The 14,509-nt window shown below is 34.7% G+C and overlaps 1 protein-coding gene across 1 annotated transcript; it reads right to left on the bottom strand.

The window, feature by feature from the left end:
* Positions 1 to 12,507: 12,507 nt before the first annotated feature.
* On the bottom strand, positions 12,508 to 14,403 carry LOC148170973 (uncharacterized). The gene is made up of 5 exons (XM_088042274.1): positions 14,396 to 14,403; positions 13,709 to 14,359; positions 12,937 to 13,657; positions 12,715 to 12,887; positions 12,508 to 12,670 (listed from the first exon to the last, which is right to left on the bottom strand). Exons 1-5 carry the CDS (start codon positions 14,401 to 14,403, stop codon positions 12,508 to 12,510), a joined length of 1,716 nt encoding a protein of 571 aa, XP_087898400.1.
* Between the last annotated feature and the right edge of the window lie 106 nt (positions 14,404 to 14,509).

Here is a 14,509-nt window from a genome sequence, read left to right as displayed (position 1 = left end):
AAAATTTTAATATTGTTAAAATACGAATTAGTTTCATAAATAATAATAAATTAATTCACATTGAAATGTAGATCAAAAATTAAACAATTAGACTTGAGACTTTATTGTCTTCTTCATCCGTGGCAAAACTGCGTCCATAAACTTAGACAAGAGTCGGTATCGTGGAATCTGTCCTAAGAAACTCTTCTCTTCATTGTTATCTGTGTTTCCAGCTTTGTCTCCAAACGCAAAAGAATTCCCAAAAGCTGTGTTACAATAGGCAGGTTCCTTTCTAAATTAGCCGAAAAACCCTCCTCCTTTTTCCGGGCTTGGGACCGGCAACAGCGTTCTTTTTAGTGATACGTAATGTACCACAGGGGGCTTGTATCATAAAACTTACTATGATAAATTAGTGAGGTGTCTTTCGTTCAAACACAAACCTTATCAGAGTAAATTTGATGAAACAGGCTCCAGAACGCTGCAGGCGGAGTTAAACCTAAAAAAAAGTGTTAATTAAAAAGTAATAAAATGATACAAAATGATATGCTTACCTGGATATAATTGTTTTGTACCTTATAATTTTGTTTTAAAGAAGTGAAAACGACAGTTAGTTATACGAGTCGCTTAAAAGCAAAACCCGGCATCTGCATTCTACCCTAATTTTTAGAGCAATCGAGAAAACTTTTCTAGCGCTTAATAAAGAAAGATAAAATTAATAATAATATAATAATAAATATATATAATAATAATATATATACTATATATACACCTTCGTAATTTGTAAGCTTTAATTTTATTTATTATTGAATAATAAATGAAATAAAAGCTTATAAAATACGAAGGTGTTTTCAAAATTTAATTGTGAAATTTATATTGATGTGTCAAATTTGGGTCACATGCACATGTCGGGTCTTACATTTAAGTGACTGATAGTCTCTTACCTGCATGTTAACACACACTAGCACAACAGCACTAACACTACCACTGCGCAAAAAATCGGGTTCACTTACACTCCGCGAAGAACCGCAAACGCAACATCCCAACACCAGAAAGAAAAAAATCCTACCTTGTGAGATCCAACGTCGCCATCGTCTTCGTACACGGACCTACTGCAATAGAAATGTTTTATTAGTCATTTTAGTCGCATTTTCAAATTGACGATGGAATTTCATAGCTGTAGCACTAAAATTACCAAAATTACGAATTTCATTAACTTACCCTTTAATCCTGATCCCTAAGCTGCATCCCCCTCTAGGACACCGAAAGCACTAACTCACTTTGTTTCAAAAACGGTTTGAATTTTAATTTTAAGACACTGAAGTAGCTCGCGCACTAGAAAGAACTTCGACACTGTTTTGCAAAACTCGACTTTTAACTTTGACACTCGCGGAAGTTCCAAATTTATGAAGAGTTAAAAATAGTAAAAATTATTTTCATTTAGCTAAACATAAGTTTGTTTTACCTGTATGTTTACACACCAACACAGTGTCACTACCACTACCACTTGTCAAACAACGAATGCACTCACACTCCGCGAACAACTCGTAAAGAAAAACATCCCATCGCGAGGTTCGTCCTTCAAATCCCATCACCCAGAAGGAAAAAATCCTACCTTGTTGGATCCAACGTCGCCATCGTCTTCGTACACGGACTTACTGCAAGAGAATTTTTTTATTAGAAATTTGAACTAACATTTTAAAGTTAGCAGTTAACTTACCCTTTAATCCTGATCTCGAAGCTGCATCGATAGGCTCCTACCACTGCATCCCCCTCTAGGAATCAGGAATCAGGAACCAGGAACCACTCATTCACTCACTTTGTTTTAAGAACGATTTTAATTTTATTTTTAAGACACTACAGAAACTGAACTAAACTATCTCCCGCACTAAAAATGTCGGCACTCGAAATTAATAGTGAAATTCAAATAGGAGGAATATTAAGAAGAAAAGAGAACATTAATAGATAAAATGACAAAATTAGAAACGTCGTAAAATGGTGGAATGGAAGAAAATTTAATAAAAATAGTGTTTAGATGCAGAATTAATGGGTGGTTGGGCAGAGTGACTCATCGAAGATTGAACAAATAGGACACAAGTTGGGGTTGAAAAGTGTAAAGTGGCAAGAAAAAATTAATGGAATTCGGGTGACTCTCCCCCATATTTGAATAAGAAAAAAAAAGAGAACATTGAAATAGATAAAATGACAAAAATTAGAAGCGTCGTAAAATGGTGGAATGGAGGAAAATTTAATAAATAGTATATTAAAACACCGAGTTTCATAAGGCAATTTTTTAGGCACGAATCCAAGTTTATAAAACGAGCGGCAAAGCCGCGAGTTTTATAATGGATGAGTGCCTAAATGGCCTTATGAACGAGGTTTTTATATTATTTTTCCTAATTTGTTCTTGTAACACAGCTATTTTCGCTATTTTCCGATTCGTTTTCAGTGCTAGAATATCCATTTCGATACGGAATGTTAGAATAGCATTGTTTCCATAGCAACTTGGGAATGTTTAAGATACAAATTAGGAAAAATAGTGTTTAGATGGGGAATGAAAGGCTGGTTGGGCAGAGTGACTCATCGAAGATTAAACAAATAGGACACAAGTTGGGGTTAAAAAGTGTAAAGTGGCAAGAAAAAATGAATGGAATCGGATAACTCTCCCCCCATTTTTAATAAGAAAAAAGAGAACATTGAAACAGATAAAATGACAAAATGAGGAACGTCGTAAAATGGTGGAATGGAGGAAAATTTAATAAAAATAATGTTCAGATGGGGGATGAATGGCTGGTTGGGCAGAGTGACTCATCGAAGATTGAACAAATAGGACACAAGTTGGGGTTGAAAAGTGTAAAGTGGCAAGAAAAAATGAATGGAATCGGGTAACTCTCCCCCCATTTTTAATAAGAAAAAAAGAGAACATTGAAACAGATAAAATGACAAAATGAGAAACGTCGTAAAATTTTGGAATGGAGGAAAATTTAATAAAAATAGTGTTCAGATGGGGGATGAATGAGTGGTTGGGCAGAGTGACTCATCGAAGATTGAATAGGACACAAGTTGGAGTTGAAAAGTGTAAAGTGGCAAGAGAAAATGAATAAAATTCGGGTGACTCTCCCCCCATTTTTGGTCTCAAAATACACCCCTTTCGCGAACACAGACACCGTAGGGGATCTTGGTGGAACCAAAATGAACTCGGCTCCCGGAAGTCCACCATGTTTAACGAAACAAAAGTTTATCCCGTGAGTGAGCATCTTGACCAAGGTGTCCCGTAAAGTGTGTCCACCCTTCTAGCAAAACTAACCGGACATTTACTTTCAAACTAACTGCCTTAAAAAATTACATAAAATGATTCTAAACCCTATTCTGAACTCTATGGTAAATTTTGATTCGAAGGGCAGTTGTGCTTTCAAACGACAGCTAGCTAAACTCCCGTCCCTATAGTGTCCTCGTCCCCCTCAACATGAAGTTCGTTCATCGCGCGCCCACATACTAAGGTCTGTCGGCTACCAATTGTCCAGTCGAGGCCAGTTTTTCGGTGGTGCCAAATGAATACTGTCCAACCAGTGTTGGAGAAATGAAAGCAAAATACCTCAATAGTTCCGTTCCAACCATTATGGTATAACACAATCCGAGCCTGGGGTATTGAATGACTAACATTGGCCCTGTTTCTAGGTTAGCATGTGATGCGACCGGCATTCTACTTCGGCTTTCTAGCTAATCCCCCCGCCTTAAGGTTCATCCACCCCCCTAAAGTCAAATCGTGGAGATATGCAGATACAGCTTCAACTAAATGCGCTCTGAGAGTTTAGAGCTGCAAATGAAGTCATTCGTACCCGACGTCTGCTGGTCGGTATCGGATTGACACCGTCGCATCATTAGCTCACACAAACTGAACACCTTTAGAAGACTCTGTAAATGCCGTAACTTGACAAACTAATGTGTCGGCTACAGAACATGCATGGATGTTTCCATAGACGCACGCAAAAGGTACCTAATTTCCTAAATTTGTGTGCCTACGTGGATGAACGTGGGTCCCCTTTCTAGTGTTGGTATGTTTAAGTGTACAGGGTAGGTGGCAGCAAGTGTAGTGATGTTAAATTATGTGCAGAATACAGAACATGCATGGATGTTTCCATAAACTCACGCAAAATGTGTGTATCTAATTCCCCAATTTTGTCTACCTACTTGTTTCCCCTTGGTTGTGTTGGTATAAAAGAACTGGACTGAATTTTCCAGTATTAAAAAGAGAGGAAATAGAAGTTCATTGTTGTGTTGGTATAAAACAACTGGACAGAATTTTCCAGTATTAAAAAAGAGAGGAAATAGAAGTTCATGGTTGTGTTGGTATGGACAGACTTTTCCAGTATTAAGAAAGAGAGGAAATAGAAGTTCATTGTTGTGTTAGTATAAAAGAATTGGACAGAGTTTTCCAGTATTAAAAAGAGAGGAAATAGAAGTTCATTGTTGTGTTGGTATAAAACAACTGGACAGAATTTTCCAGTATTAAAAAAGAGAGGAAATAGAAGTTCATGGTTGTGTTGGTATGGACAGACTTTTCCAGTATTAAGAAAGAGAGGAAATAGAAGTTCATTGTTGTGTTAGTATAAAAGAATTGGACAGAGTTTTCCAGTATTAAAAAGAGAGGAAATAGAAGTTCATTGTTGTGTTAGTATAAAAGAATTGGACAGAGTTTTCCAGTATTAAAAAGAGAGGAAATAGAAGTTCATTGTTGTGTTGGTATAAAACAACTGGACAGAATTTTCCAGTATTAAAAAAGAGAGGAAATAGAAGTTCATGGTTGTGTTGGTATGGACAGACTTTTCCAGTATTAAGAAAGAGAGGAGTTCATTGTTGTGTTGGTATAAAAGAATTGGACAGAGTTTTCCAGTATTAAAAAGAGAGGAAATAGAAGTTCATTGTTGTGTTGGTATAAAAGAACTGAACAGACTTTTCCAGTAATAAGAAAGAGAGGAAATAGAAGTTCATGGTTGTGTTGGTATAAAAGAACTGGACAGAATTTTCCAGTATTAAAAAGAGAGGAAATAGAAGTTCATTGTTGTGTTGGTATAAAAGAACTGAACAGACTTTTCCAGTAATAAGAAAGAGAGGAAATAGAAGTTCATGGTTGTGTTGGTATAAAAGAACTGGACAGAATTTTCCAGTATTAAAAAGAGAGGAAATAGAAGTTCATTGTTGTGTTGGTATAAAAGAATTGAACAGAGTTTTCCAGTATTAAAAAGAGAGGAACTAGAAGTTCATTGTTGTGTTGGTATAAAAGAACTAAACAGACTTTTCCAGTAATAAGAAAGAGAGGAAATAGAAGTTCATGGTTGTGTTGGTATAAAAGAACTGGACAGAATTTTCCAGTATTAAAAAGAGAGTAAATAGAAGTTCATGATTGTGTTGGTATAAAAGAACTGGACAGACTTTTCCAGTATTAAAAAAGAGAGGAATAGAAGTTCATGGTTGTGTTGGTATAAAAGAACTGGACAGACTTTTCCAGTATTAAGAAAGAGAGGAAATAGAAGTTTATGTGGTAAAAGAGCAAAACGTCATAGAAAGGAGGAATTTCATTTCAATAGACATGAGACTAAGAAAAAGTATAAAAAAGATAAAATTGATAAATGAAGAAATGATGCAAAAATGCAACAAGAACAGTGAACTAGAAAGATGCAACTAAACTGCCCTACCTTAATCCTTCGTCTTACATTTTTCAAGATGTTCCAAGATTTCGAGTGAAAATTCCGAAGTTAGGATGATATCTGTAACAAATAAATACGAATAAGTAAAAAAGTCAAATATGTATGGAAAAATAGTACAGGCCTGCATTTAAACCATCGTAGCAATGCAAGTCCTACCATTAAACTCTGGCAATCACTAAACTACACTAAAATAAATTTCGAGTCACTGTAGCACGTCTTTCTTACTCAAAACTCGGAGTATAACTAAATAAATAAAGGCTTTACGGACGTTATTAGATAACGATGATTTAACTTCTTGAAAAAAATGACTCCCAATTTGTTTGTGATTGCACTGACCTTTTACTAATTAGGAACAATGCAACTCCATCAATTACGTAATCTGCATTAAAAAACAAGACTAAAACGTACAGAAAAAAACCATACGGCCAAAAATATATCTCCTGATAGAAAATCTAGCAAATTGCTATGAGATTTCGTTACTATTTCGCCTCGCGTTTGCAAAAAACATTTCATTTCAAGACTCGCGGAAAATACCGTTTCGCCAATATTAAAACTAATCAATCGGATATTTACCGACGCAATTTTGGTTAAAACAGTTCCCTTACATTAAAAACTTGTTGTATCTAGCCTGCCTTGCAATATGTATCTAACTTCCTTTAAAATCCGATTATTGCTAAACATAAACACTCTGTATATTAAACTGCTTGCGTTAACGCTAACAAACTGAAAAAGTGGACAATCAAACGCGCCTAACGTGTTTATAAATGAATTACAGGTTAGTACTTTACCTTACAAAATATTTTATCAGAACAGCACTCTGTAGCACACATCTCTGAAACGGCCGTCTTTATCAAAAGTCGAAACACAACTGTCTTCAATAATGAGATTAATATGTAATTTCCTAATTGCTTGTAACAAAAACTTTTACATTTTCTTGAGCGAACAAAAAGTACCTAATCAGGTGGCGCTATTGCCATGCCAAAACCGAGGGTAATGAATGACAACGATTTTTCAGAAGGTCGAGTTCCAAAATAAATCCAAATATACGATGGGTAGACAAAACAGTATTTGCAACTTTACATAGTTTGCAAATTTTCAATCTAATAATGAAAGAGTAGCAACAATAGTTAGCTAGAAAAACGATAGAAAAAACCGCATATTTCTTATCTGTCCACAAAATTGATTTACATTCTAATTTAAACAATCGAGTTTTAGTGGTAATTCCTCACATTTCACTAAAATTACGAGAGTTATCAATTTTAGTGAAGCATTTGGGCATTAAAAATAAAAATTTCTATTTATGTCTTTTGATTTACAATTTTGCAATTTAATATTTGATTAAAAACTAGTAATTTCCCGAAATTTCATAACTGTAGCACTAAAATTACCTTAGTAGTACTTTACCTTGCAAGATATTTTCTCAGAGCAGCACGAAACGACCGTCTTTATCAAAAGTCGAAACACAACTGATTCTAATAATGAGATTTATTATGTAATTTCGTAATTGCGAAATTTTTTTTGAGCGAACAAAAAATAAAACTGTTCCCTTACACTAAAAACTTGTATTTAGACTGCTTGCAATAATCAGATTTAATAATTGCAGATTAAACCAAATTTCGAATTTTTAAAACAAAACTCCGAACACGCCTAAATAATAAATAATGAAGCACTGATTTCACTATGCCACAAAATTTAATCATTTGATTTTCGGTGAGACGCTGATTTTGATTCCTTGTTAAATATGGAATAAGACGTCTGGGTCACATCAGGATTTTTAGCGAATTTGTCATATTTCCTCCAGAAAGAAAATCAATCAAGGCATATTTTAACAAAGGTTTAGTAGTGTGGCCTTTTTTCCTATAATTGGAGTTGAAATTGAGCACAATAAGAGCGAAGTTAACAGTATTGTTATCTAACTATTTTTTTGTCAAAAAAACGAATTGTTCGTCGATGGTGCGGTACGGCTCAACTTGCCTAACCTTCAACTAATTACGTAAATGAAGGATGAAATGAATACATGAGACCTAAGTGAATTTCAGCACGGTGGCGTGAGACGACTATGGAAATTTTTATAAAAGATCCAAGCAAAGAAAACATAATTTTTAGTGCAGAACACGATTATAAAGTTGATTTGCATATGTGCTTTCAAATAAAATTTAAATCGCAAAATTAATATTGGGTGACTAATTTTAAGAAATGTTTTCGTCTAAATGAAAAATTTACAAAATTCTTCGAGCAACCTTCTAATTTTGTTCATTGTATTTAACAGTCAAACACAGAACAAAGAATTAAGAACAAAAAAGTTTAAATGTATCTAACTTCCCATAAATTCCGATTATTACCAAGCATAAATACTCTGTAAACACAACTGATTCTAATAATGAGATTAATATGTAATTTCTTAATTGCTTATACAGGTGTTATGGAAATGAGTACACAAAATTAAACTGGTAAGAGAACTCACCATATGCAACAATTTTTCTTAATAAAAAAAAAAATTCGACACATAGAGAAGCACCATATCCGTGTATTCCATGTTGGTATAAACCATTTTGTACCACCTTTTGCACTTTAAGAACGATCTGATAACTCTGACACTATGAAAATTCACAACAAACTGAGCGTTTTTAATTAAATTACAGATGCTCAGCCGTTTTTATGACAAAGAGTTGTGATATGGTTGAAGTAAAAAAATCTCCTCGTTGCGGAAATGAAAGTGAATTTGTTTAGAGATATCGAACGGCTGGCCAAATTAACGGCGGAAAAAGGCGAAAATCAAAATGCGTTTACGGAAAAAATTATCTAGAAAAGTTGTAGATCTTGATGCGTTCTAACCGGTTAAATTTTGTGTATTTAATTTCATAACCTGTTATGATTTTTTTGATTAAAATTTTTGTAAATTCCCAAAATGTTTTACTTTATGTTAAACTTAATAGTTCTAAACACCACCGAAAATTTGTTTAGAATGGCCATTAATAAAAAAGTGTTTTACAAGCGGACTGATAACGCAGTTTTTTATGCTTTTTTGTTCTTTAATTTTATAGCAATTTGCCAGAGTCAATGTACAATTGAAAACTAGTAATTTCCTCAAATTTCATAGCTGTTGCACTAAAATTACCAAAGTAACGAATTTTTACCACCTACTTTGTAAAATTTTTTCTCAGAACAACACACACAATCAAAACGACTCTCTTCTCGAAAAGTCGAAACACAACTGATTTCAATAAAAAGATTAATACGTAATGTTCAAATTGCTAATCACCACCTTTTTATTGAGCGAACAAAAAATTATTCGGTGGCGCACTATTGCCTTGAACAAACATAATATTGAATAACAATGAATAAATAATAAATTCAGGGAATTTATAGTTTGCTTGAAATCTTAGTACATAATCTCATTATTTTCCCAAGTCACTATTAATTTTTCTATTGAAATTTCTTTTATTCTATGACGTTCTTTATTTTGTCACATTATCTATTTCATTTTCTCATTTTTTTCTTATTATTTTTGTTTTCTGTGTCCTAGAGGGAAACTAAGTGTCAGTTCTACCAACATTGACTCAAGTTTTTTACCAATCGCAAAATACAAGGTGTTATGGAATTGAGTGCGTAAAATTAAACTGGTAATAGAACTCACCATATGCAACAACTTTTCTTAATAAAAAAAAATCCAAAATGCTTTCGTTTTCGAATTAAAAATCAATGAAAATTTGGCGTGAAAACCGTTACCCGCCTATGCATTAAGGATACTAACCTTCATCTATGCGACAAAAACCATTGCTTTATTAAAATGATGGGTTACATCAGGTGACACTGAAAATTCATGACAACCCGAGCGTTTTTAATTAAATTGCAACTGTTTAGTCGTTTTTGTGACAAAAAGTTGTAATAAGGTTTAAATCAAAAAACCTCGTTGCGGAAATGAAGGGAAATTTGTTTAGAGACATCGAACACTCTGTTATGATTTTTTTGAATCAAATTTTTGTAAAGTTCCAAAATGGTTTTACTTTATCTTAAACTTAATAGTTCTAAACAACACCGTAAATTAGTTTAGAATGCTCTTTATGTCAGTAATAAAGTGTTTTACGAGCAGACTGATAACGCAGATTTTTTTTAATAACTTTTAATAATGCTAATTTTTGTATTGCACTTTTTCTTATGTAAAAAGGTGCGAGAAAAACGATTTTCCAAACCGCAGTTCGATGTACTGTTCCAATTCTTCTAACGATTTTATGGCAGTACCACCCTTAGAAAAGCTAATAACCCACACAATACCCCTCATAAATGGCGGTTTCGACCGTCCAGAAAGGTTTTAACAGGACCGGATGCATAAAAATATTGCATCGACAAATTCTGTTCAATTCTGTTGCAGACCAAACAGTAATAATATGCAACAAATTTATTTTTGATTTTCAGATTAATTTTTTTGTGATCCATTTTACGGGCGATGACATGATAATTAAATAGGCACATATATGATTGATTTATACCTACATTTACACTTTTGATTCTTACTGAGTAGTAAATTAAAGATTTAGATGTTCCAAAAAATTTTTAAAATGACGAATGGGCAAAGGAGCAAAGCCACATAGCGCTTCGACTGCCTCCTTATTACTGTGTTCTGAACCCCATCGAATTAATTTGGAGCTCTTTGAAGAGATCAATTCGGAAGATGAACAAATAAGTTTCCAAATTTAAGCTCGAAGGACAGTTACAGTTTATCAAACGCTCTAGTGCGGTTATGACTTTGACTTTTTAAACCGTTTATAGCCACCTTACCGCTCATCTCATCTGGCTTGAAATGAACCGTAATAAATATTCTCAATCTCTTTTCAAATATGCAATTTAAAAGCGCATTGCGAGTTATTGATGACTATTTATTTCAAATCGTGCGTAATAGTCGTAATTTTTGATCCAAAAATATTTTTTTGGGCATATTTTTACACTAGGTTCCTTTTGCTTCTAAGAAAAATTAGATTATATGGACCTAAGTCCCACTTAGTAATAGAAACTTTCGAAAAAAATTAACAATGTTTTTACACAAATAAAGATAATACGTTATTAGAAATAATGGTTAACAAAGACATATTAAAATTAACCCAAATTCAACAACTTTTATGGACTATTTGACCTTAAAAATAACGCCCAGAAATTTCGTTCTTGTGACACCAAAAATGTGGAAATTAAAGCGTGTTCAAGTTTTTTTTGTAATTTTTTTTAGCTACTTGAAATAAAAATTTCTACAAATTCTCCTTTTCGCTCTAAATTTTTGTAAATCGGCACTGTAAATAAGACAGTCAAGAGTGATAATCTCCACAAATTTAGTTAAAATCACTTAACAAATAAATTGCAGGATCTAAAAAAAAATTGTTGGCGTTTTTATGGTTTTAAAACGAAAATTTTGAAAAATTCGACTTTTTAATCAAAATTTTTGCAAATTAGTGATACTACTAAAACAAACAAAAGAAACAACATGCATAAATTTCGTTCCTGTCGCACTAGAAATAACGAAATTACAGTGTTGAAAAAATTGATATTTTCATTGTTGTCTAAATAAAAATTTCTAAATATTCTCCTTTTTTGGTCTAAATTTTTCTAAAACTCTTAATAATACAGTTAAGACTTATAAACTTCACAAATTTGGTTATAGTGGCATTAAAAATGAAGAACTTACAGGTCGTTTAAAATTTTTGGTCACATTTTTTTTTGGTTAAAAACAAAACATTTTCTTCGCTCCTCGAAATCAAAATTTCTAAAAATTCTCTTTTTTGGTCTAAATTTTTCTAAATTGACGCTCTTAATAAGGCAGTCGACAGTGATAATCTCCACAAATTTCGTTAAAATCGCATAAAAAATAAAGAAATTACACGAACAACATGCATAAATTTCGTTCCTGTCGCACTAGAAATAACGAAATTACAGTGTTGAAAAAAATTGACATTGTTGTCCAAATAAAAATTTCTAAATATACTCCTTTTTGGTTTAAATTTTTCTAAATCGGTCCTATTAATAAGACAGTCAAGACTTATAAACTCCACAAATTTCCAAATGTTCCAATACACGTATTTTTTTCTTTTGAATTCCCAATTAATATAATTGCGTTTATCATCAATTTGAGTAAGTTTGGGTCAGGTGAGTAACAAAATCACCTCGAAATGTAGACCTCTAAGGAGTTGGTTTGTAAGACTGATCAGCTGGGAAAAAATATTTATTAGATGAAACCCAACCATTTGAGCGTTATTATGTTTATGGGGGTTTGCGGTAAGGTGGCTGTAAACGATTTAAAAAGTCAAAGCCATAACCGCACTAGAGCGTCGCCTAATTTTCCCAAACTTGTGATTAATTTGGAAGAAAGCGGCGGCGATGAAAATCTCACTAAAAGCGATTGATTTCATTCTAATTAATTAAAAAGAACAAACATGTAATTGTGTTTACTTTAATTCCGATTTAATTCTTATTCTAAACCCGGCCCTCTCCCAAATTCGTTCTTGACCACTTTCGGGTACCTGAAACCCTCATAATCTTTGCGGTAATGAGAACTGTGTGCCATACAAACTTTAAAAGAATTGGAACAGTATACATGTCATAGTTTCAGAGATATCGATGCTCTTCCCAGGCGCACTATGACCAAACTTTACCTCTACCTCTACCTCTACCTCTCTTTTTTTTATTAATACTCATTTTACGCAGAATTTTACGAAGATTCTAAATCTGTGCTCAAAATTCATATCCGAGAACAAATAACCGAGTTATACTAAATTAATGTTTCGAACAGTTGTACCCATTGTACCCATTGACAATAACAATTGTCAAAATTCCAACTTTATTTTAGTATTTCTGTCACAAAAACTACAACAGACACACAGAGACCAATGGTGAGAATCATCAACGGTGGTAACATCTGCGCGATGGTCAAAGACGACTCCTCCGAAGTCCGACTTCTTGAGTTGCTTCGCGGAATCTTATAACTGGACATGTTTCTATACCTAAAAAAATCAGTTTAGATGGGGTTTATGATTGAACAGACTACCAGTAGTGAATGAGGCCGTGCGCTTCCATCCTGCTGATGGTACGAGAAAATTTCGTTCGAAATGGAGTTCCCATGACCATCGGCCAAGCATGGTAAGTGTTGGGGAAAAGATTTTCATTAACCAATCTCAAATTGGAGCGAAGAGGAATCACACTTTGACATTCCTTGAAAGTCTGAAGAAAAAGATTTTAGTAGTGTTATCTGTGAAGACCAAAGACCCACTCTATGCTGCAAGTACGACTCTTCAGCGATGACCGCCAATTTCCGTTTGTTCAGAGCCAAAATCGCCTCGCAGAACGACATGTTAAACTCACTTTGCCGTAAAATCCGCCCATAAATGTTATCTCGAGAGTTGTCGATATTCTCTTTGAGAACGCTCCAGTTTTCCTTCCCGATATGAAACTTGAAGTCTTTTTCCACGAGCTCATCAACCTTGTTCGGTTGGTTGTACTTCGGCTTGATCAAACAAGACGCCAGTTGGCTCTTATACGTCGTGGTCAAACTCAAAGAAGTGAGCCACCAGATCAAGAAAAGACTTCGAACTGTAAATCCTCTGATATGAAGACTGGAAGTTGGTTGCTCAGCTATGGCCACCAAGCAGATTCTTAGAAATTTGGAGAAGCTTCCTCGACCTCTGAACATTCTTTCGGCCATTGTGGCGATGAGACAAATTAGGATAATGGTGATGGTGATGACCACCCAGATGGTCCATTGAAAGACGAAGAGAACGCTCTCGAAGGCCACCCAGGTGTCTTGGTAAACCGCATAGACCACTGAAAATCCTTGAGTTTTGATGTATCGTGTGAAGTCTGTGAAGAGCCCTCGTTTGATAGAGACGGAGATGCCGCCCACCGCCCAATCAACTTCTTTGTTTTCGACAGCTTTCACCATCTTCTGCCAGGCGCCTTGGTTTGGGGAACTTTGGAACTCCAGCAAGTCAACTCTTCAAAGAAAACAATAAGAAAAACGAAGAAAAAACGAGTTGGGGGAGTACCGGAAGTTGAGGAATTTACAGAAATGGTGGAGGAGCCGCCCTTCGGCCCCCCACGGTCTGTCCTCTCCAACCTCCTTTATGAAAAACGGCAAGAAATTTGTGAACGCCACCCGAAAAACGTGCCCTTGGAAGTTGGAGTAGTCGTTCAACAACCCTCGTAATTCCCCGGTTACTTCTTTGAGCACCCCTGAAGAGTTTCCACAGTAATAACAACAATGGGACAATTTCCGTGGTGTTGTTTCAAACACGAAGACACCAGCAGCTCGGTTTAGTCCCTTCATGAGCCAGATTTTGTCCCCTTGAAGTTTCTTGGTGGCGAAAACAACGAAGTCGTCCTGAATAAAGTTGTACGACTGTGTGGTGAACTCTTGGAATCTAAAAGGGTCTTTGAGGAAGACGAGGTTAATGAATTTGTAGCCCTCAGGGCGTAACTTTACAGACGTGTTGTGGTGATAATTAAATAAGTATGTTTGTCGAGTGGTGCGTTTGAGAATTTGAGGGTGGTTTGAGGAGGAATCGAAATGAACAATGAGATCGTAGTCTTGGAATTGGTTGGAAATGGAAGAAGGGAGAGTGGGGGGTAGAGATGGGGGCTTTAATATAGCCAGAGACGGAATTATTAGCGAAAGAAAGAACAACATTATTCGGAGACTGTTGCGTTTAGTTTAAGTGTCTACTGAGGCGTACTTGTGCATTAATAATTCCAAGATGGTTTGTTTGAGGAGGATTACTGTAATTTTTGTGATTATTGACGTTTGTATTTAAGCTACAATAATTATAGTGAGGGGTATTTGGAAATCG

The sequence above is a fragment of the Gnatocerus cornutus genome, chromosome 7 (assembly GCF_029298725.1).
Source record: "Gnatocerus cornutus isolate USDA-ARS CGAHR chromosome 7, icGnaCorn1.1, whole genome shotgun sequence".
Classification (NCBI taxonomy): Eukaryota; Metazoa; Arthropoda; class Insecta; order Coleoptera; family Tenebrionidae; genus Gnatocerus; species Gnatocerus cornutus.
The sequence above is the reverse complement of the archived record's forward strand: the minus strand, read 5'-3'. Positions and strand labels throughout refer to the sequence as shown.

What these genes read in the sequence shown, in the direction of transcription:
- LOC148170973 (XM_088042274.1), bottom strand. An exon ending in TGTAAATTCCTCAACTTCCG is followed by an intron (nt 13,658 to 13,708) that starts GTACTCCCCCAA and finishes TTTTCTTTGAAG; the next exon opens with AGTTGACTTGCTGGAGTTCC. An exon ending in CACGGCCTCATTCACTACTG is followed by an intron (nt 12,671 to 12,714) that starts GTAGTCTGTTCA and finishes TGATTTTTTTAG; the next exon opens with GTATAGAAACATGTCCAGTT.